Source organism: Zonotrichia albicollis, chromosome 1 (genome assembly GCF_047830755.1).
Source record: "Zonotrichia albicollis isolate bZonAlb1 chromosome 1, bZonAlb1.hap1, whole genome shotgun sequence".
NCBI classification, from domain to species: Eukaryota; Metazoa; Chordata; class Aves; order Passeriformes; family Passerellidae; genus Zonotrichia; species Zonotrichia albicollis.
Genome location: NC_133819.1, coordinates 108,142,468 through 108,165,901, shown reverse-complemented (window position 1 = coordinate 108,165,901; position 23,434 = coordinate 108,142,468). Strand labels below are relative to the sequence as shown.

The 23,434-nt window shown below is 40.3% G+C and overlaps 1 protein-coding gene across 3 annotated transcripts in view; it reads right to left on the bottom strand.

Moving 5' to 3' along the window:
- The window catches only part of TTC39C (tetratricopeptide repeat domain 39C), a 64,858-nt gene that overhangs the window by 23,614 nt on the left and 17,810 nt on the right, over positions 1–23,434 (bottom strand). For 2 of the 3 annotated variants that reach the window (XR_012582187.1, XM_074549690.1), the window contains exons 1-6: positions 21,565–21,961; positions 10,428–10,476; positions 8,810–8,938; positions 7,721–7,835; positions 3,881–4,235; positions 2,334–2,502 (exon numbers count right to left, since the gene is read on the bottom strand). Coding sequence is in view for 2 of the 3 variants with exons in the window: in XM_074549690.1 (XP_074405791.1) it covers positions 2,334–2,502; positions 3,881–4,235; positions 7,721–7,835; positions 8,810–8,938; positions 10,428–10,476; positions 21,565–21,698 (951 nt within the window). In the remaining variant the exon portion in view is untranslated. Of the gene's footprint in view, positions 1–2,333; positions 2,503–3,880; positions 4,236–7,720; positions 7,836–8,809; positions 8,939–10,427; positions 10,477–21,564; positions 21,962–23,434 lie in introns of those variants that run through there. The other variant, XM_005490704.4, reaches the window with a different exon arrangement.

Below are 23,434 nucleotides of genomic sequence, written 5' to 3'. Positions count from 1 at the left end.
TTGTTTAGGTTTAAAGAGACCTCCAAGATCAGCCCAACCTTTGACCAATCACCACCTTGTCAACTAAACCACGGCAGTGACACCACATCCAGTCATTTTTTGAATACCTTCAGGGACAGTGATCCCACCACCTCTCTGCACAGTTTGTTTCAATGCTAAACAACCCCTTCTGTGAACAAATTACTCCTGATCTCCCACTTGAACCCCTCCTAGCTCACTTGAGGCCATGTCCCTTGTCCTATCACTCACTGCCTGGGAAAAAGGATCAATCCCCAGCTGGCTACAGCCTCCAACTGCCTAGTTGTACAGAGTGATAAGGTCACCCCTAAGCCTTCCCTACTCCAGACTAAACAATCCCAGCTCCCTCAGCAGCTCTCCCCAAAGACTCTTGCTCCAGAGCCTTCACCAGTTGTGCTGCCCTTCTTTGGACACACCAACAACCTCAATGTCTGCCTTGAATTGAGGAGCCCAGGACTGGAGACTAGTCGAGGTGAGGGCTCACCAGTGCCCCCACACAGAGGACACAGTCACTGGCCCTGCTGGACACACTAATATGCAGTGGATGCTTGTAAGACCAATGCCCAAATTCAGGACATGTAACCACAAGTGTGTTGTGCAGAAACCCAGTGCAGCTCCCCATGCCATTGCCACCAGTCACATTCATTCCTTCCTTCACTATTATGCCAACAGCATATAAGCAAATTAAACTGGAAAAGTCCTACTAAAATCCAGAAGAGCGCAAGACTTAAACTGGAACATTCGGACACAGCAAAACCTCTGTGACTGAGCACCACTTGGATCAAAGAAATGATGGGGGAAGGGGGAAGAGGCTGCTGAATGGAAAAGCTCTCATGAAAACACACATGAATAGCAAAGGGACATTTTAATTCCTTTCAGCAAGCAAAAAGCTTCCTGCTGACCAAGGGCATGGCTACATAACATAATGCACAGCATTCTGCCTGCCTAACTAACTTAGCGTGGCCACAGTGTCTCCATTCACGTGGAGCTAAACTTCACTATCTCCATATAGTAACTGTGCATTAAATAATGCAGTAAGATTACATTTAAACAACTCTCATTTGAAATACTACAGTTCTCCAGAAAGAGACTGACCACACAAAACTGACACTTATCCCAAATACATCCTCTTTCTTTACACATACACTCAATTTATTAACAACTTATGTTTAGATGTTTGCTGTAATTTGCCCTGAAAGTCAGAAAAATCATCTTTTATTCAAGTTATACCCTGCATTCATTGTGTATTATTAAAAAAAAATTTGATTTTTACCATAAGAATGGAATAGGCATATAAATGAATTAAACCCACTAAGGTCTCTCAGGCAACAGCAATACTTTCCCAAGAGCGACAACTTGCCTGTGAGAATATAATTCCCAAAATGCACCACTGCTTTCAAAAAGATAGCAAAAAAAGAAAAACAACATTCAAATCCCATGCAGGAAATATGCCTGCAAATCTGAAAGGGCACTGAAGCCTGTTCTTCTGCTCTGTTACTACCTCTCTGAAAATACTGAGCTACATCTGAAAGACTTGCTGCAAATCCAGCAAGAAATGAACACCAATATCAACATCTCAATTAGCTCTTGTAATTATAATGCTGACATGAAGGGTTTGAACATTCTGGGCTTCTGCTTTTGTGTTAGGTTTTCTGGTTCATGTAATTGCTCAGAAAATATTCTGGTCTGATAAAAGCAGCAGCTAGAAGTTGAGTAGTACTTCAAACAGATTCTTAGAGAATAATTCTGCCAAAATCCACAAAGCTGCTGCCGTGTTTGAGTAATGCCTTGCAATAGCATTCACAAACACATCTTCAGTGAATACATTTCTGCTCAGGTCAAAGCTCACCCTTAGTAACAGAAAACATCCTGGTGTGACCTCTGAAAAGCAAAGTAGTTATTTAAGGGAAACTGCTGCAGAGAATTAGCTGTATACGAACAATGCATAAAACAGAGAGGAAGATAAATACTATGTACTCAGCAGATAATACTCAATTTTAGCTTGACAAGCAAAACTGAAATAGCTCAAGAAATCTGAGTGGCCAAATGCACTTCCTTTAGCACAGAGTTGCAGAAGTATCAAGTAGCTGAAAAATAATTTCAAAATGTCGTTAATTCAGATAGATGCAGTGGGAGAGCAAGGTCTGCATGTGAACTTGAAACTAGGAAGGACTTAATCCAATCTTTCTTATTTTTCCATGTACCTGCATCTTTAGCCACAATCTGCTGAAGCTTGCATAATTCATTCACATCAGAAAAACGTAAGGAACGATCAGGAGGAAAAAATCAGTCTAAAGGATGAAAATGTGCAATACCTCTAATCGCTGTATCCTTCCCTTGAAGAACATGAACAGAGAAGAATTTGGATATGCAGATTCTTTTTTGGCAAGAATTTCTTTTGCCTCTTTCAATCCTGCCTTGTTATCACTGCCATCAAGGGCAAAAAAGGGACGAACCACTGTGTGGTACCACAACAGAGCTAATCTAAAAGAAATGTAAGAGTAAAAAGGATTACAGCTTGTAAACAGAAATTTAAGGATAACATTCTACACAGACAAACTTTTAAATTATTCTGGAAGACAAAGATAGATCTGAATCTTGTATTATACAATCTGGCTTTATACTTTAAACACAATACTACTGCCATACATCAATGCACTCCTAAATGCACCTGAACATACAATTCAGAGCACATTACACAAAGGCAAAGAAACAACTGAGCTCATAGCATGAAAGAAGTTAAGCCTTTAGATCTCAGCAGATTTTAGAAAAGAAAAACCCACAAGAATACTTTGAAAACTAACTCTTTACTAGAGAGGGAAACAAAAAAAGCCAAAGAAGTAAACCCCAAAGCAAACAAAAACCCCAAAACCAAACAACAAAAAAAGCCCCGACAAAAATCAACAAAAAACCCTGAACACACACCAGCAGATACTCCTGAAATCAATGTGAAAAATAAATGCATCCTGTGTTCAGAAGGGTAGATATTTACATGACCTACATCACTCCTGGAAACAAAGGCAGAGTACAAAGATTTCCAAGACTATCTGAAGGAGGACACATCCCCCAAATATATAATTTTTCTCCCCCAGAAAGGAGAAAGATCAACAGGAATATTTAATCCTAAGCTTTCTGAAACAAACAGAATCCCAATTCTTCTCCTGAAGCAGAAGAGACTTCAGCTCTACTGTCATATTTCAAAATTGACACCTGATGGTACCTGCAGTAGGTCCAGTAATAAAAGTATTAATTTTTAGATAATGGAATAATAAAGCCATTTATAAGGGTAGTTTAAATTAGGTCTGGCCAATCCTTCAGCTCTTGAAAAGACCTGAGCACAGTATGAAGTCTTGGGAAAGAGTACGCAAAAAATACTCCCTTAAAAATACTATAATGAACATCTCATTTTACTGAGATGCTCAAACAAACAAACAAAATTAAAATAACTGAAAATGTTTTGTGTTAGTAGTAAGAAAAAATGGCTCAAATGAGACCAGTGACTCATACTTATAAGTAGTATGCTCTTCACAGCAGAGAATGTAACTCAGGTAAAGTCACACAGCCTTCAGGGGGAGCTTTTATTTAAATTTAAATTACAGGACATTAGAACTGCAGGTGCTGAAGAATACAGCAAAATACTGATCCAAACCCCAAATACATGTAAATAATTAACAGCAGAGATCTCATACATTAGTGAGTGATGAATTTACTAAACCATGGTATGTTAAACAACAAACTACCAGTTTATTTTACCTGCTGTTGTTTCCTTTAAAGCAACATGACCTTTTGGTTTTGACTTTTTCCCAGTTACTTACTTTTAGTACTAAGTTATCTACCAAAGCATTTCAATATAGCTACTCACGTAGCTAAAGGGGCCTTCATGTCCTTACTTTCACTTGCATACATCAGTGAGGAAAGCCCCTGTAGGCGGTCTCCAGGAAAACCCAGCAGGTTGATGATTTTGAGCAGGTTTGGGGGCACCATGGATATGCAAAGATGAAAAAGTCCATATCCAAAGCTAACAGCACCTTTCAGTCTGTTTAGCGAATCCTCCGTTACACCCTCTGCAGCAATATGATTATCATTTGCAGCATCAGAAGTCAAGGGTTCCTGAGTTGTTTTCTTCTGATATATTTCCTGAAGTGTATTAATGTCCGTATAGCACTTATTGTAAATTTTCCAGGCTTTTCGAAGTATCCACCCACCTTTTATGTATGCTAAAAAAAAAAAAAACCAAGGAAGAAAGAAAGAAAGAAAGAAATACTTCAAGGACGTATTTCAGAAGCGGAACATCCTAAGTAGTAAATGCTATTTTCCAAGCTCAAGATGCTCTCTCTATTTGCAACAACTTAATGTCTAAAGGATTTTTTAATAGCTACTGCTCCCTCAGAGAGGTCTTGCACAGTGGGCACTATGAAGTTCAGTGTGTACAATCACAGCAGCACAGAACACAGAGGCAGCTTTGGTCAGCGACGTGGCAAGAGAGCTGTCAGAGAGAAAGAGAGCAATCAAAGAACTTCATGCTGGATTTTGCTCCACTACAGGGTGCAGATGAAACAGCTGCCTAGCAAACAGAGAGAAGCACAACTCAGAAGAGATTACAGCTCCTCTCTTAAACCCAAATTGTGTTAAAACACAGTTGATGGGAAAATACAAAGAGAAGACTTTTTCTTTGGGTTAGACAGTAAGATTTTCAATATTGTCACTTCCCTGCCCTTTGCATGAACACAGTGCCCTACAATTAAGGAAAAGAAAACCCACACAAAAATTACATGGTTTTAAAGCATAGTTCAGTTGCCTAACTTCCTCAGTTTCAAAAGCAATGTGGGTACCTGAATTTCCCTAGAAATCTGGTCTTGAGCATTCTTGTTTGAGAATGACAGCATTCTCAGCCTGTGATCTTTACAGGAGGGTAAAGAAAGGCCTGACATCAAAAGGGGAAGGTGTTCAATTTGCCTATTTACACAGCAATCATCTTTGTTATAAGCACACCCTCTAATAATGCTAAGTGTTAAACATGAAACGAATGGGGAATATCCTTGCACGCATCAGCTGTAAAAACAGACACCAGCATTTTGCTGTGACAGGGCCCTGAGAGTGAGGAACTGCAGTGACAAAGACTAACTAAAAATATAACAAAAACATGTTTTAAGCAGCAATGTTCTAAACAAATATAGCCAGATTTGCAAAGATCAGTGTTATAACTAATGCCAGAATTAGACCATAACAGGTGGGGTGTGTCAAAGAAAAGCAAGATGCTATTAATACTAAACAACTCTATAAAAAGCCTTTGATGCCTTTGAGGCCTTTGACAAAACCCCTCCCAAATCACAAAAAAAGCCCAACATTTCTAGAGAAAGTAACAGACTAGACAGCCTCTTCTTGGATTCTTGTTATATGAAGAAGGCATGAAGCTAATTTGATAGTCTTAAAAAACTGTACTGAAAAAAACTGTAAAATTTGAATTCTCAGTTATGACAGAAGGGTTCTCTCAACATGAACCTGGAAGTATTAAAAAAAAACCAACTATGAATCCTCTCTCTTGAGATGAGTGTTATTAAAGCATTAGAACAAAAAATGAAGCCCCTAATCTCGATTCACTTGCATTACAAGACCAACATTACTCCAATTCTAAGCAATTAGGTCACTTTTTGGCAGCACGGGGTACCTTAAAAATTATGTGGTTCACCACAAGATGAATGCTCACACAACTTTGCACAGCAGTGTAGCACACAGGTAATAAGAAAAATCCACGTTTTACCTATCCTACAGATAATGATTCTGCCCAGAGCTAACCAGTGTATTCCAATGCAAGCATGAAATGGAAAAGATGTGGTATGGTGGAAAAAAAAGTAGTTTTACACTTTGCTTCCATTGGTGTGCTGTCATTAACAGTTCCCTAACACAGGATAACTATAATTTATATGATATTGATATACCAATATAAAATAATCTAACAAATTAAAACAAGGAATTTCTGACTTTTTAGATACAGAAGTTAAATCCAGCCAAATCACTGAGTTGATTTCCCAACATGAAAGCATCAGACCCATGACAGCCGTGGTAAATACTAAGAGAAGGTAGTTCAGTATTGCCAGGAGAAGCTAATGTCATTTGGTCTGCCAACAACTTTATGATGAAACTATTTCTAATACATCCACGAGGGTGGAAAAGAAAATATAAAATGTGTGAAGCATGTGAGAAACCAACTTGCGTGGCATCATATGCTTCTTGTCAAACTGTTCCAGGAAGAAAAACACAAGGAATTTTTCTCTCATCCACTGATCAGAAATATTTGTCTCCTGGGTGTTTTTTGTGAAACTACACTCATTTCAATCATATGGTAGCTATTTCTGTGCAGAAATACGATACAAATAAAGAATGTATATACAGAAAGATAATATACTTTAAAACACAAAATAATAGATCCAATAGCTCAGCAATGTCAGCAACTAGCAGTCACTGAGGTAGTATTTAGCTGCTTGGACTTTTAACTAAAGACTACAGGTGTATTTTTTGCTCAGCAGAATAACCCAAATATACAGCATGTTCTGCAATTCTCTACTACCCACTTCAGTTCTCTCAGCTGCAGGCAAGAGAGAAAGGGAACAGACACCACCTTCACTTACAGCATCCAACCCAGTTATGCAGCTGCAGAATACATACTGAAACAAGGGAAAAAAGCTTCAAGAGGGAGGGAAAAAATAACCACCACAAACAAAAACCCAGAATTGCATCAAAAATAGCAAGAAAACTCTTCTGCAGCACAACACGTAAAGTGGACAGAAATATCTCCTGAATTTCTGCTGACAAGAACCAAACAGATTCTTGATGCCATAGCTTGGAATAAAACAAGTCTGCACATCACAGAATGCATTATATCCTTGACTGAAAATTTTAAGTGTTATTTTAAATAATCTGAATGTTATTTCCCCATTTCTTTGCAGCTGATCAGCAGAGCTTGGTCTGTCTGCCATCTCTTGGTCTTCATTGATTTGGTAGAAACCTGAGATATGCTTCCACTTCCTATATGACCTTGACCACAGTTTCTACAAACTTAGAGATAACAGCATGTTTTAAGATTGTGCAAGAGATGCAGGAATGTAAGAAAACATCAGAAACAGCTCTGCAGTTGAAAGGAAGGGTTTGTATCCTACACGACAGGACTACCCTCTTTGGCATGCAAGGACACACTCTGGTGACCAGAGAGTAAGAACTGATTCAGCAGTTCCATGTTCAGTACATTAATTTAAAATTGCTTTCATTGGCACTTTGTCACCTCCCTGAATTGTCATGAACAGAATACATATGGAACATCAGGATTTTCCCAGTGGCCTGGATTTAATAGCCTCTTTTATCTTGCAGGCCACAAAGCACACAGACACTACCCATCTCCATCCAAAACTTCCCTAACTCAACACCTCAATGATAACAAGTAAACTTGTCTAAGGAGAACCAATTGAATATAATGATTGGTATGGAAAAAGAAAAAAAGCCCTAATTTGCAGCAATCAATCTCATTTTTCACCACTACCTACACAAAGGCAGAATACATGTTTAAGTGTACCAGTCTTGGAATGTTTCAAATGGAACTGTGCTTACAAAACAATTATTTTTACTGCAAGTCATATGGTTATTTTATGATCAAATTTTATAAAAAAGACATGCTAAAATATATCTAAACATGAAAGCCACAGCACACCTGATAACTCTTGTTTTACAAATGAGAGCACAGCCAAGTAGACTTGACAGTCTGCTACAATTATTTGTCTCTGTAGACGATCTATCATGGATAGAGTAGATTTCCGTCCATCAACCTGTTTGGAATATACAAACACAAAGTACCGTAAAATATTAATGAAGAAAATACACAATACTTGTCTAAATCTGAGAAATTAAAAAATCCAAAATTAACTGCAAGTGGTGGTATTGCTACTAAAATAACTCAGCATTTTGAAGTTCAAAACTACACTAAAATTTCTCAGACAGATTATCAAGCAAAATCCTACCTAATAGAGAAATTTTATACATACACCACCAGTTATTTTCCCCAAGGTTCTACAAATTGTCAGAACAGATTTAAATTTTATTTAATTATTACTAAAATGCATAAGACATACAATTAACAGATATTAGACAGGAAGAGCACAGAAAGGGTGTATGACAAGTGGCAGGGTAAATACAGTGTCTCTTATGAGCAGAGAGTTAAGTATGACAGGTTCAACACTTTTCACCTAGCAAACTAAACACTGAAGAGAAATGGTTTCTTTTTCTGCTGTGTCACACTTGGCAGGCTGCTCACTGGATGCTTCTATACAACTACTTTAACTTGTTCTGAATCTCCATGCTTTATTCTTCCTTTATTATTTAGAATGAAAAATCTAAAAAAGGAAGGAAAATTCCCTAGGAATATGCCTGGCTCACAGCAATCTGCAGCCTCAACATCCCAACTTTTGAACATTACTAGAGCATGGATGAATTAAAGTTAGCCTGAATTAGACAGACAGACTACCAGCTTCCTGAAATTATTTTAGTAGGTTACAAATTTGCATGTTCAGGAAACAATTACTAGCATCAACAAAACTTGACACTTTTGAAGACACTTCACTCACCTGAGACTAAGTATTTTAGAATAATTAGGAAATAGAAGTAAAATATTTGACTGAATTTTCAAATTTATTAATAACCTCAATGGCTCTTCACATAACAAAAATCATCTTTTCAATATACAAATAGGACAGAAAGGAAGTTTCCAGAAAAAATTTATTCAATACACAAACTATGTTCTTACATTCTTTTTAATTTTATTCTTGATTGTTTCTATAACTCCAGCTTCTTCACTTTCACACAGTTTCTCTGTAGCCTTTAAGTCATCACATGCCAGTTGCATTTTCTCCTCTTCAAATGTCATCATGGCATTCTATTAAAAAACAAGCATATTTGAATGATAAAAACCACAAATACTTTTACTTCTACAAAAACTGTAGGATAGTAAAAAATTTCATAAAAACCAGACAATAAAACTTTTTAACCTGAAGTAGTAATACACATACATCAGTGCAAACACTTCTAACACAAACATCACACTAGAAAGTTGAGATCTTTACCAAGATTTCAAGACATTGAACTCAGAACACACGAAGGGAAAACCTCCATCTTAGACCTTTATTTACAGTCAAACTGAATGCACCACCAGATTACTTTAAGCCGAAGAAAAACTCCTATACATTCATTTTTAATTTTTGTTATGCAAGGCATGGTTTGCATCTCTGCAAGTACCTGTTTTTATTCATTCATATAAAAAACAGGCCTTCAAAGTCAGTAACAACAAGCAGCTATTAAATTCTTCAAAATAATAGCCACAGTCCCTCCACAGGCAAGAAGAAAAAGAAACCACATCTCACTCCAACTACTGCTGAACCAACTGAAAAAAATTTCAGGACAAGTAACTTCTTTTCTTGGAGCTTATTAAACAAAAGCTCTGAATGACACAGGCACACCAAGTGCTGCTTCTATATTTAGAACAGCAGCTAAGCAAGATACTTTCAAGATCCTCTGATGCTGCACTGGTTCAGCACATCAATTCAGACAAGCAAGCCTGAGAGATTCTCTCTTTCCCCTCTCCTCCACACCAACTTAAAAGGAAGCATATGCCCCAGGAGGTTTCCTAACCAGTGTATTTTTCCATATTGCATACTAGAGAGAATTCATATTTATTTCATTCACATATCATGTATTTCTGGCATATTATAGTAAATTCTGTCTTTCAAAAGAGTATTGCCATAGATAATTTCTGGTGAGATCTAAGATGAAGCAGCAAAGTCAGAATAAAGACAGTCTAAAAAACAAGATCCAAACACTTTCTAATACACCTGCTCAGTTTTTATACATGGCATTATAATTCCTTGTATGTTATATAAAAAAAGCATTTAACAAACCTAATTTGTTTAATATGACTTTTTAGTAAATCCATATTCTCAGTTCTCATCTATCCAAAATGGAAGCAATGTGAATGGATTGTGAAAAACTTTCACCCAAAAGTACGGATGGAGAAATCTTCAATAGCAAAAGTTAGCAGAAAAACAGGCATTCATGAGTTTTATTTTAATCAAATAAATAAATAACTCCACTGCTCACTTAAGAGAACTTTTTATTATGGCTCTGTTAATGGAACACATAAATATTTAATACATTTAAGCTGAATAGCAGAACCTTTACTTTCTATTTAAATCACATGGCTAAACAAGCTTTACACAGCATTATGCCTCATTCTCCAGCTATGTTCAATCTATAAATTTGGAAAAAAATTAGTCTCAGAAAAAGAAAAAAAAAATTAGAGTATTATGAACACATGTATGCACATACACAGCCATGAACTCTAAGAGATGCATATTCTCTCATCTACTCACCAAAAAACTGACAAAACTGGCTCCAAAACTCATTAACGGGCTATGGTTTCTGTAAAGAAAACAAAAAATAGTTACTATATTTGTACATATTTCCTGTAATAAAGATCCATATTGAATTCCTTGGGTTTAGCTTGTATGTTTGTAAATAAGTCTTGCTGGGTGTTTTGTATCAAGTTACAAGGATATCTGTAAAACATAATGGAAACAGAAAACTAAAAGCTTCATATATTTGACTATACTGAACATATCTTACAAAAATAACTTTTTGGTATTACAATGCAGCATATTTTAATTACTTATTTTAAGAGAAACGACTGCCATCAAAATACATTCAGTTTGGGTCAAAAGAAAAAGCTACAAAAAATTAAAAATCTGCCAATTCTACTCTCCTCTTGTGATTCACCACTATGATTTTGTCCTAGAAGACAAATGTTAACTGGTTCTATTAAGAGAGTCCCATTTCCAACTGTTCCTATGAATTTAAGTTAATCTACCCACTACAAAAATGCATCTACTACATAATGAAGTTGTTGTAATACAAGGTTCTTAAAATGCTTACAGTTTTGTAGCTGTTTTGTTTCAAGCTCAGAATCCATATTTTTCTACTCTGTGTGGATCACCTTTAAGATGCTTCAACCTATTCTGTTCACAGGACTATTTACAGGGGTGAAATCACAGCTAGATCAAAAAATTCAGGCAACCAAAACCCTGGTGATACATCAGACAGGTTTCATGAGGCTACAGTAATGCCACACAGAAGGCACTTATAAAATAAAATTAAAATACCAGGACCTCAGTGGTACCAGTGATTCACATTGTTCAGTGGTGGGCTGCCAGGTTATATAAAAACACAGACTTCAAGGATTTAAGAAGCATAATTTGGGCTGCAGAAACATATACTGCTACAGTAAAGCACCCAACTTTTTTCAACTTTATTCTACAAGCATTATATTAAAGCATAGTTTTAAAATAGCAGAGGTACTAGAAAAACAAGAACTGTATTGCTAAAACACAAATTTCCAGTAGTGAACACACATTATACAATACAAGAGTAGTTTGGCTGTTTGTTCGGTGTTTTGTTTTTTTAAAAGAAGCAGTCAGCAATGTTTCCCCCACACACACCTTTTCTCATTTTGATTTAGCATAAATATCTAAAAGCAAGACCATGAACAAGAATAATGGGAAAGAAAAACAGGGAAGACAAACAAAGCATTTTGTAACAGGAAAAACCTTCCCTTTTTATACACACTGCTCAATTCTGTATATACACCTAAATGCAAGATCAATACAACTTGTCACATTTTCCAATTATTTTTTCCAAAGGAAAAATAGGTTGAGTACTTCCCCCTTTGATAGCAGGCAACAAAGAACAGCTGCCAGCAAATGTCTCTGCTTCTCAGTAGCTGGGCTGTGCTCTCCCAGCAGCTGGGTTCCACAGGGCAGCAGCAATCAGCCACACCAAGTGCCCTTGCTGCAGCCGGCACTTCCAGCACGAACCCCTGCTCCAGAGGGCACACGGCTCCCCCACAATCCCTTTCTCAACTCCTGAGCTGTGTGGGACCATCCAGCAGCCAGTCCTACCACCATGCTCTGAGCACAACCTTCACCACGCATTCCAAGGTCACACCTGCATTGTCAACACCCAACTGATCTAAAACTGCAGAACAGACCAGCACAACACCACACACATCATTTTCATATATGCAAATACAAAGCTGCATTTACATCACATTTTAAAGAAGCTCAGAGATAAAGCAAATGTTTCATTTCTGTGTTTCCTCAGACCCACTTACACAGAACACAAGCAGTTCTGGAGGGTTAAAAAACATTCATGTTAAAAACTGCAACAGTTAACTACAGTGGAGAGCCAACTGTTCTTTAAGGAGTGCAAAATATACTGAAGCAATGAAAATCTGCCCAAGTATTCCAGTGTATATTTGTCTGAGTACAGCTGAGTTTTTTCCCCAAGTACATACTTATCTTTTTCATCTGACCTTTCAAAACTACTTCCACACTTGCACTCTTGACACTCACTGCTGCTTCTGTTCCCAATTCATCCCCCATGATCAAAGATGAAACAACAAAAAAATCAAGAGCCACTTTATTATTCCATTCTGAAATTATCAGTAGCTATAATACATGAGGTAAATGTCACAGATCAGTTCTTTTTAACTTTCACTCACTCAATCTATAAAAAGCATTGCCATTACAGCACATATGGGCTGCAGCACAAAAGGACCCTGAAGCAAGGAAACACGATGCATAATATCATCCTGTGTCTGGGAGATGGTTCTGTTGAGACCATGGAGTTTAGCAATCAAAACATCAAAACTTTACTGTAGGAGTCCCCCACACAGAGTTTGTGTCATCACTAAGGAAAATAAGGAACACTTCTAGCACATTCCTACATAGTCACTGGGTAGAAACTATAATTGCAGCTTTATAGAAGATCATTTAGTAAGGTAATTTCAGTGCCTAAAATACAATTTTAAATAATAATCATGTTATGTGCTCAGTCTTTGTAATTATTATGTTGACTGATAAACTCCTCAAGGTTTAGGTTATCTTTTCCTTGAAGGGTAGGAAAAGTTTCAAATGGCACAGTACTGTCCCAGTAAAAACTGAGGTGTGACTAATGATGACAGTAGGTTTCTGGGAAAAACACAATCCCACAGAAAGCTCAAGCTCCTTGTAAGTGACCTTCAGCTTCAGACATGAAGTTTCATCCTATCTGACAGACAACTCTGAAGTTGTTAAGAAACAAAAAAATGAGGCAGCACTTGAGAAGATATTAACAGCAAACCAAGGGTTGCATCAATGCTGACAGGAGCTGTGGAACAGAATACAAATTAACACTGGGACACTTCACTACCCAAGCTGTCCTCATGACTTTAAAAGCAAAAACCTCTATTAAGTAAAGAAAAATCTCAAGACTTTTAATTAGTTCAAAGATGAAAGGAAAAAAAAAAATCAGTCTCCAGACATATTTTGTAAAACAGTTTGCATTTCACCTGGGAAACTAGGACTCAGAAGGTATCTTTCTTATAAGAAACGATGTTATTAACACCATTACTGCAAGATACCACAGTAAAAGGTCCTACATATCAATAAAGTTGGCATCTGTAACCAAACTTAAATCAAAAACTTAAGAGCACTGAAGGAGAACTTTCTTCCAGACCTATAAACTAGCATTACACAAGACATTGCTTCTCCCAAAAAACCCTGACTGATTTGCCTCATTTCATAGCATATATTTAAGGTATTAACTCACTTTCAGAAGAAAGGTGTCCATTATGCCCCATTTTCACACATGATGATAACATTGAGGGGGCTTAAGCTTTGGTTTAATAATGCTGAGATAATACAGCCCAGTTTCACAATTTAAAAATACATCAGAACTGAAGCACAAAAAAACAAACAACAAAAAAATCAATTACTTCTCAGTATTTCCTTTTTTTCCCCCGGAAGCTATTTCCAAGACAGTATTTCACTTCTTCACATCAGCTTCTAAAGCTACTACAGTCTAGCTCAGGTTTAAATTTAGAGTAATGTAATTAACTTGCCAACACTTCCTCAGTATTTTTCTAGTCATTGCTACTTTAACCACAGTCCATCAAGAATTCCAGCCGTCATGCTGAGAGTGATGCTCAGGTTGAAACAAAACTAATTAATTCTGTCCACAAAGTGAAGGAATAAAACAAAATGGCATAATTCATCTAAGTTCACAGATAAATATAGAAGCAGGCACTGAATATTTTAAAACAAGGCATAAAATATGTAAATAGAAAGGTAAGGAATTCACTGCAACAACATTCAAACCCTTTGGTCATTATTCCATCACAGATTATTTAAAAATGTGTTCTAGAAATTGTTTGTGAGACTACAAACATGAAGAGCCATGTATGTACACCTCTCATCCAATACTGGTCAATGAAATACCCATGGTAATAAAAGTGTCATGGAAGCATTATAGCATTATATCACATTGAGAACTGCAAATATCAGATCTAGGTTTAGTTTACATTTCATAATCAGCCCAAATTTGCTTTGTTAAATGAACCCTCAGCATACATTTCTATTTTTACTAGGCATACACAACCAGAAGAGAAATTCAGGAATATAAAAACAATTCTGTGGCCCTGCTCTATCCAGTTTTTATCCGATTTGTTTTGTCCTCCTGCAAATTAACAGGAGATTGTTTTGCTCTAACTTCAGGCTGTGAACTTTAGACACACAACATCAAAACACTGGAGATTAGGAGAAGAATTTTCAATTGTATGTTTAATTTGAAAACTAGTTACAAAGGTAAGAGACAAGCTAGTTATATCAGCAGATTTGTACTAACTCTCCACTTGCATTCTCTAAATCTGTCAGAATTGGGGACTTATATAAAAACTTTTTTTCCAACCTGACCAAAATCACTTTCCACTACCAACTACAGCATCTTAACTGACATCATGTAACTTCTTTAATACCTTGAAAATCCTGAAGTAGATTAAAACAAAAATGTATCTATCCTATCACAACAGCCTGAAATATTTTACCAGAAGCAGAAGATCAATGAGTGGGCGCACTAACATGAGTAAAAAGTCTTTAAAGCATTTGCATCTTTCACAGAATTAATTTAGTAAGATCTACTTACTATCACACCTCTTCTGCCATCTCCAAACCTGACTTCTAACCTCTGAGTTATAAACCCAGATTTTAGTTTAGCTTTCTGTCATCTTCCCTTGGACTTCTAGCCACCAGATACTGCTCCATATGACAAATAGATCTCTCAGCCTCCCTCTACCCTTTCTACCACTTCCTCTGGCAACACCCCCTCTGTCTCTGTCAGGAAGTCCACAAAAGTGATCATCTCTGCATACCCAGCTCCTGGAAGATTTTAACTGCAGAATACTTAAAATACTTCTAATCTATCCAAATAGCCAGAAAACTGATGCTGGTTTTATGTACATCGTTATTACTATTACTCTGCCTGGCACTGAGCAATGAAATCTCGCCTCACTGGGGTACACATTTAGAATACTGCTACTAAAAATCACTTCCCTTACAAACAACTCCCTTTTCTATACATCCATCTAGCAGCTGCTCCTCTGCCCATGGCTGCAACAAACCAAAGCACACAGGGTCGCTGGCAGGGCCCTCACGATTTATTCTCACGCTGCCAATCCAGATGCTATCACCCGGTGCCCAACCAAGTGACGTCAGCTCCCGCTCTGCTGGCCTTATCTTTAGAGAGGCTGCTGCAGCATCTACTAAATCACTTCGGGTTTGCTCTTAAGGCTCCTTTGCTGAGGCACATAAGCAAGAATTTCAGCAGAGGTTAGACAGCCCATACATGTGTCATAATCCACCTACTGATCAATGCTGGCTTAATGTTACCTTGCCTCAACTTGCATTTGGATCAAAAGTATTTTGGGCCACAGAGCATTTTAAGTTGGTAATATGAGGTTCAAATGCCTATTCATAATGGACTTCGGATCCATTACTAAGTTTGTATGTCTGTTAATACACATGATGTAGCATGTTACCTTTAAATTAACTTCATGGTTTTTAAGCAGCCATAGTAAGCTTTTTCCCATTTGCACCAGTTTCCAGTTCTGCATGCTCTGCTTTACCCTGACAGGCTGAACATTGTGTCTTTCTATACTAGCTGTCGCAGACATTTCTTCATAGAAATCCTTTCTTTGGGATTTGTCCATCTTCTGGGAAGCAAAGGGCCCCAGAAGAAGAATGTAAACAAATTGTTATCGGCTGTTGTGAGATGTGGCAGGTGATCCTGTGATTGGCTCATTTTGCATGTTTCCAACTAAGGGCCAATCACAGGAGCAGTTCAGGGGAGATTCCTTGAACACAGAACTTTGTTATTCATTCCTTCTATTCTATTCTTGGCATAGCTGCTCTCTGCAAGCCCTCTCTTTATTCTTTTTAGTATAGTTATAATGTACTATATATTATATATCAATAAATCAAGCCTTCTGATCAAGGAATAAGATTCTCGTCCTTCTCTCACCACAGTGACCGTCTAAGGTCACTGTAATAACTAGCCCCATTCTTTACACCTTTACACATTTTGTCTTATTTCCACATTTCTCCATATAATATTCAATTTCTTCTGTGGATATGACCTTACTGTATACATTTTACTTGTCATTTTGTACCGTTTATCTTTCCATTAGGAAATTTTTCCAGCCTTCTCAGATGTTAAAATCATTCACGCACAAATTTCTCTTGGGTAGGAGACAGAAGATTGTTGGATTTCTTGTGAGATAATAGCCCTGAGCTTATGATTTATGCCTTGGCAGCCAGGAGGGTCAACCATGTGTCCTGGGGTGCATCAGGCAGAGAGTTGTCATCCAGTTAAAGGATGCAATTGTCTGCTCTGCCCTGGGGCAGCCTCAGCTCAGGTTCTGTGCAGTTTTAGGCACCACAATGTAAGAAAGGCATAAAGCCATCAGAGAGCATCCAAAGGAGGGCCACAAAGGTGGTGGTGAAGGGCATTGAGGGCAAGCCATAAAAGTGGCTGAGGTTACTTGGCTTCTGCAGACTGGAGGAGACAGAGAGGAGTTCTCACTGCAGCCTACAACTTGAGGGGAAGAGGAGAGGCACACACTGATCTCTTCTCACTCAAGACCAACGACAGGACTCAAGGGAATGGCACAAAGCTGCATATGGGGAAGTTGAGGTTAGGTATAGGAAAAAGTTTTTCACCCAGAGGGTGCTCAAGCACTGGAACAGGCTCCTCGGGGAAGTGGTCGCAGCACCAAGTCTGACAGAGTTCAAAAAGAGTTTTGGACAATGATCACAGGCACATAGGGTGATTCTTGGAACTGTCCTTTGCAGGGCACAGTTCAATAAATTGATCCTGATGAGTCCCTTCTAACTCAGGATACTCTATGAATTGACAATTTACGTTGTGAGTCAACATTCAGTGAAAAAGCTCCTGGCTTTATTTAACAGAGTCTTCTCTTAGCTGGAGGAAGTTTTTAAATCATTTTTGAATTGCAAATGCTCTTAAGAAGTGAAGAATCAGCAAAAAAATAAGTTCTTTTGACAGTTTCTTTCCTTCTTATATGTTTAGAAATCCACAAAGCTACAAGGGGAAAAAGAATATTCCAGTTCAGCATTCCTTCTAGTGTCAGAGTGGTTCACCAAACCATCTTGATGCTTGAGGACTTCATCTTCCCTATGTCCTTGGTTAACCTCCATACCTCTTGCAGCTTCCACAGACACTCAAAAGTTTAAACTGATGAGAACCAGGACAGAGTCAGCACTGTTTAAGCTGAATACAAAGATTGATATCTGACAGTTTCAAACATGAGTTAGCACTGAGGGAACCTAGTATGGCTACAAGCACTAAGAACAGTGGTGCTGTCTAGTAAAGATCTACAAAAATACCACATCCACTGGTATTTGATTCGTGATCAGAATGTCATCACCACCACCAGGTAAAAGATCCCAACCTTCTAAAAAAAAATAAACTTGTGAAAAAGCATATGCAGGTATACATGCTACATGTAGATGATTTTTCAATCCCTACTGTCTTCCCTCAAGTATAATTTAAAACAACAATACTCCCAAACAACACCTGATAAATCATTAAGTGCTTCAGTGTGATAGTAAACACAGTTCCAGCTACATGTTGTATCTGGCACACAACTGAATATTCATCTTCTTCAGATCCTCTGTAGATGTGTACATGAGCTGTAACCACGGAAGACAAAACACCTCTCTCCATGTTCAATACAGAAATCATGATTCTGTGGCACATAACTTCAAAGTACCACCACTCTTAATAGACAAGATTTTACTGGTGTGGATACGTGTATGAAAAAGCTGCAATTTCAAGCCCGGTTTCCTCAAGGACTGCATAATGACCAGCTTTCAAATGTAATTGACTTTAGGTTCAGCAGTCAGCTTTCTTTTGACAGTTTCTTTCTTATATGCTTAGAAATCCTCAAAGCTACAAGAGGAAAAAGAACGCTCTAGTTCAATACTCAATACTCTCTGGAAGATGCAAAAATGCACAAGAGCAAAGAAAAATACATACTGTGTGCTTTAGAGACAAGGTTGCCTATTGTCCCATAAACACAGAAGCATTAATTTGAATTCTTCACAAGATCTTTCAGGTGGAAATTGAATTTAAAATTGAAGTAACAAAAAGCAGAATCAAAACCAGCAGTTTCTAAGAAACGGCTTTAGGTAGTTTTAAGTGATGGGGCTACTGAAATGGAAGTTCTGCTAAGTATCTCCATTCTTCACTTCTACAATTCATTAACAACTGTTAAGCTTCTGAAAAAGAGCTAAACTACCTGCACAGGCAGTAGTTTAGAATTAACACTTTCTACAAAGAAAGGTCACTTGAAATACAGACAACACACACTGATGTCAAGTTAAAAAAGCTGCATGCCATCAGACATCTTTGACCTCTAGCACTATTAACCACAAACATTGATATTACATTATGGAGAGCTTCTAAACCCTCCCCGTTGGGCTTACCAGTCCCATTTAGGATGAACCCATCCTACTGCATGATTCCAAGCACACACCTACAAAAACACACTCATTAAGACTGCATGCAAGCAAACATATTATAGCATTGCTTGCAAAAAAGAACACATTCAAGACAAGCACAGAATCAAAAACTCTTGGGAAAAACAAGTGGCCCTTACTGCAAATGTCTCCAGAATTCAGGTTTATAGGAAGTTGACCTTAATTTGCTGCATCCTCTCTCCAATTCAATGAGAGTTTATGAGTTCACAGCAAGAGGAAACCTGCTACAAATTTTGGGACTAAGAACAAAGTTTTTAAATTACTCTAAAAATCTCCAGCCCAAGAGAGCAATTATTAATTTATGAACCATGAACTATCAATCTTATGGAAGGATTCGTATCTACTCCTTGCAGGGGGTGTTTAAAAGCCACAATCAGAAAGTACACTGAACTCAAGAGGCATTTCTTGATAAAATCAAACAAAGAAAAGCCTGCACCTGGCAAAAAAGATTGGCAGATTTCTTCATTTAAGATATCTTTAGTAATAAAACCTTCTAGATAACCAAGAGAAGTTTGCAGAAGAAATCATTATTGACCCTGTCAAGGGAGGATTAAACTGCATTTTGAGAACAGGAATCTTAACAATTTTACTCCCTAGTACTACTTTTAAAGTGTAAAAAGCATCACAGACTTCCTAGACTACCTTCCAGATTCACACTACTGAGAGAAAGCAATTGGCAGAGCACAAGCAAAAGTGGAGGAGAGGAAACCACACTGAGTATTCCTTAACTGGCGCCTTAAAAAAATTACACAATACAAAAGCATGCAACCAAAACCAACAGGTTCCTTAGATACACAGAACAACTGAGGGCTTCAAAAGAAAGAAATACTTAAGAAGTAGCTCATAGGGTGCAACTTCACATGATGTAGACATGGCAATTACAGACACGGTTTAGTGGTGGTCTCGGCAGTGCTGGGTTAAGAGGTGGACTTCATGCTTATGGCATGTGAGGAATGCAGAACTGGACCTTGCTTGTCACCTGCAAAATTCCAGTTAGTTCTACACAACAGTATTTGTGTAACATAGCAGTATATACTGGAGACAAAAATGACATGTTTAATATTATTAACCTGTTGCAGGTACACAATAAAGTGTTGCTCCGTTGTTGCTGCTATTAAGCGAAATATTAACATGCCTCAATCCTTGCACTCCACTTCCAACCATCCTTTCTGTAAACAAGATTTAAATACATAAGTACATCATCACTATGAAGTTCTATTTTAAGTCAACCAAAGTCTTTTTTAATCATACAGACAACAGCATAGTGCATATTAATTATTTAGAACGTATGCGCAATTACAGCAGCCCAAGCTCGAGTGGAAGACATCAGCCCCAAGAAAAGAAGCAAGGACAGGTAGGGGCAACCTTTTCTTTAAGCCTGACTTACACAGCTGCACTAATGCCACTCCTGCCAGATGCCTACTTAACGCAGAAACGTAGACATGATGTGTGTGGGGATTATGAACATAATCTTACAGCCCAAAGATAATCACAGCAGCACTCACTGTGTGTGAGCGCTCACTGTGAGGAGCACTCAGACCTTTTGTTGCTATCTACTTTGTGCGCTGAAGACCGCGTCAGACCGCACACGAGCACCAGAGCGAAAACCCCCCAGGACACATCTCCAGCCACACCTGTGTGTTTACACATACACGACAGTCAAATGCAGACAGCGCTACCGAGGGACCCCTGCTCAGCCCTTCTCCACCCTCCAACAAAGCACCAGACACCCCCCACATCATCCCCGAGCCCCTGTGGCCAAGAAGGCCAACAGAACCCTGGGATGCATTAGGGAGAGCAGTGCCAGATTGAGGGATGTGATCCCGCCCCTCTACTCAGCTCTGATAAAGTCAAGGCACATCTGAAGCGCCCTGTTCCAGCTCTCTGAGTAAAAGGAGCTATGGAGCTCCTAAAGCGGGTCCAGCAGACGGCAACAAGGATGACTGGGGGACTGGAACACCTCCCTTAGGAGGAAAGGCTGAGGGAGTTGCGCCTCTTCAGCCTTGAGAAGAGATGACTGAGAGAGAACCCCGTCAATGTGTATAAATATCCAAAGGGTGTCAAGAGGATGGAGCCAGGCTCTCCTCGGTGGTTCTAAGCAGTAGGACAAGAGGCAATGGGCAGAAACTGATGCACAGTTAGTTCCACCTGAACATGAAGCGGAGCTTCTTTACTGTGTGGGTGGGTGACCCTGCATGGGAACAGACTGCTCAGAGAGCTTGTCGAGCCTCTCTCATTGGAGATATTCAAGAACGATTTGGGGACAATCTTGTGCCATGTGCTGTAGGATGACCCTGCTTGAGCTGGGTGGTTGGACCCTGCGGCCCCTTCCCACCTGACCCACTCTGTAATTCAGTGCAACACGCGTGTCCCTTCCCCATGAGAGCGCTGACCGAGGCAGTGACCGGCAGCACCGACCCTTCCCGCTCTGAGGGGCCGGGCAGGGCGAGGCTGGCCGCTCCAGGGCTCCCTGCGCGCCCCTCGGCCCCGCCGCCCGCTCACCGCCCGCCCGCGGGGCGGAGGGGCCGCGCCGCGGCAAGGGGCCCGGGGAACGGGCGGCCGAGGGGCGGCCGGGACTGACCTGTATTTCTTGAAGAGCTGGTCGGACTCGCGGAAGCCGTTGTTCAGCAGCATGTTGATGCCGGCCAGCGCCAGCTCCGAATCCTCGATAGGCAACGGCGCTTCCCCGTCCTCCCGCTGCTCCGAGCCGGCCATGACGATGAGGAGGCAGCGGGACCAGCCGAATCTCCCCTACCTGACTACCTACGTACCTACCGACGTACCCAAAAGCCTACCCGCCCACCCGTTCCCGGGCAGCCCGGTGCCGCCTCGGCGTGCCTGTGAGACGAGCCGGGAGCGCCCGGTGCTCGCGGAGGCGCGAACTCGGCGGTGCTGCTGCCGCAGCCGCTCCGCACCCGCAACCGCGCCGAAAGCGGCGGCGCCTGCCCCGCGCCCCAGCGCGCAGGCGCCGCCACGAGGCCGCGCAGGCGCGGGACCGGCGCCGGGTGAGGGGCTGGGGGCGCCGAGGCCGCGGGGCGGCTCCTCCTGTGGCGGGGCTGCGCTGACGGCCCTGCCCGCGGAGCCTTCAGCCGCGTTTCAAGGCATCACAGCCTGTCTTGGTTTGGGAGGGATCCACCCACGGGGGTCTTCGAGTTCAACTCCCGTCCCTGCATAGACACCCCAGAAATCTCACTGCGCATGAGGGCATTGTCCAAAGACTTCTTGGTTCTGTCACCGCTTCCTTGGAGAGCCTTTTCCAATACTCAAACACCCTCTGGGTGAAGAACCTTTTCACAAAATCACAGAATGAACCAGGTTAGAAAAGACCTTTGAGATCATCAAGTCCAACCTATGACCCAACACCTCCTCATCAACTAAACCATAGCACTGTGTCCAGTCTTTTTTCAAACAAATACGTGAACGGTGGTGACTCCACCACCTCCCTGGGCAGAGGATTCAGGTGCCCAATCACTCTTTCAGTGAAGAATTTTTTAATATAATATCCAACCTATACCTCCCCTGACACAGGTTCATTGCCTCGAGTCCTGTCACTGGTCACCACAGAGAAGAGATCAGTGTCTGCCCCTCTGCTTCCCCTCACAAGGATGTTGAAGAGTGCAATGAGGCCACCCTTCAGTCTCCTCCTGGCTGAACAAGTGAAGCTGCTCCTCATATGGCTTCTCCTTCAGACCCTCCACCATCTTCATTGCCCTACTTCCAACACTCTCTAATAGCTTAATGTCTTACATTGTGCAACCCAGAACTGCCCCCAGCACTCGAGGTGAGGCTGCCCCAGTGCAGAGCAGGGCAGGACAATCCCCTCCCTTGCCCAGCTGGCAATGCTGTGCCCAATGCCCCCAGGACATGGCTGGCTGCCAGGGCACTGCTGCTTCTGCCTCTGGCAGCTGTACCCCCAGCTCTAGAGATGGCACAGTGAGCACCAGCAGGAGAGAGGCACGCACTGATGCCTGGCTTAGGGGTATCCATGTGGGGAGCTGCCCCTGCCTCCACGTGCCACCCTTCCCTCCCCATCCTCACGCCTCACCTTGCTTTGCTATCAGGCACCACACAGGCTAAGGTGGTGCCACCCACCCTCCTGCCCTCCACAATCCTTTGGCTTCTTGCAAAATCCACTGTGTTTTTTAATGGATGGCTTGTAGCAGCTGGGGCTGCAGCCAGCCCTAGAGTGCGAAGAAAAGTCCAGAGTCCTCCTCTGACAAATAACGTGGCTTTCCATTTCCAGATAATTGATTTTTCTTTTTTCTTTTATTAGTGGTTTTATTCAGTGACTGCAGTCACTAGAACAGAGAGTAAACGTTCCTCTTTCATACAGTGGTGACTTTGTGACCTCCCCAGTGCAAGTCTGGGAAACAAAGGTTTCTAGGAATTTGCTCCCTGTCTCTTGACACATACCTTCATGATTAGCAATGTGAACTTCCCTGTCATGCTGA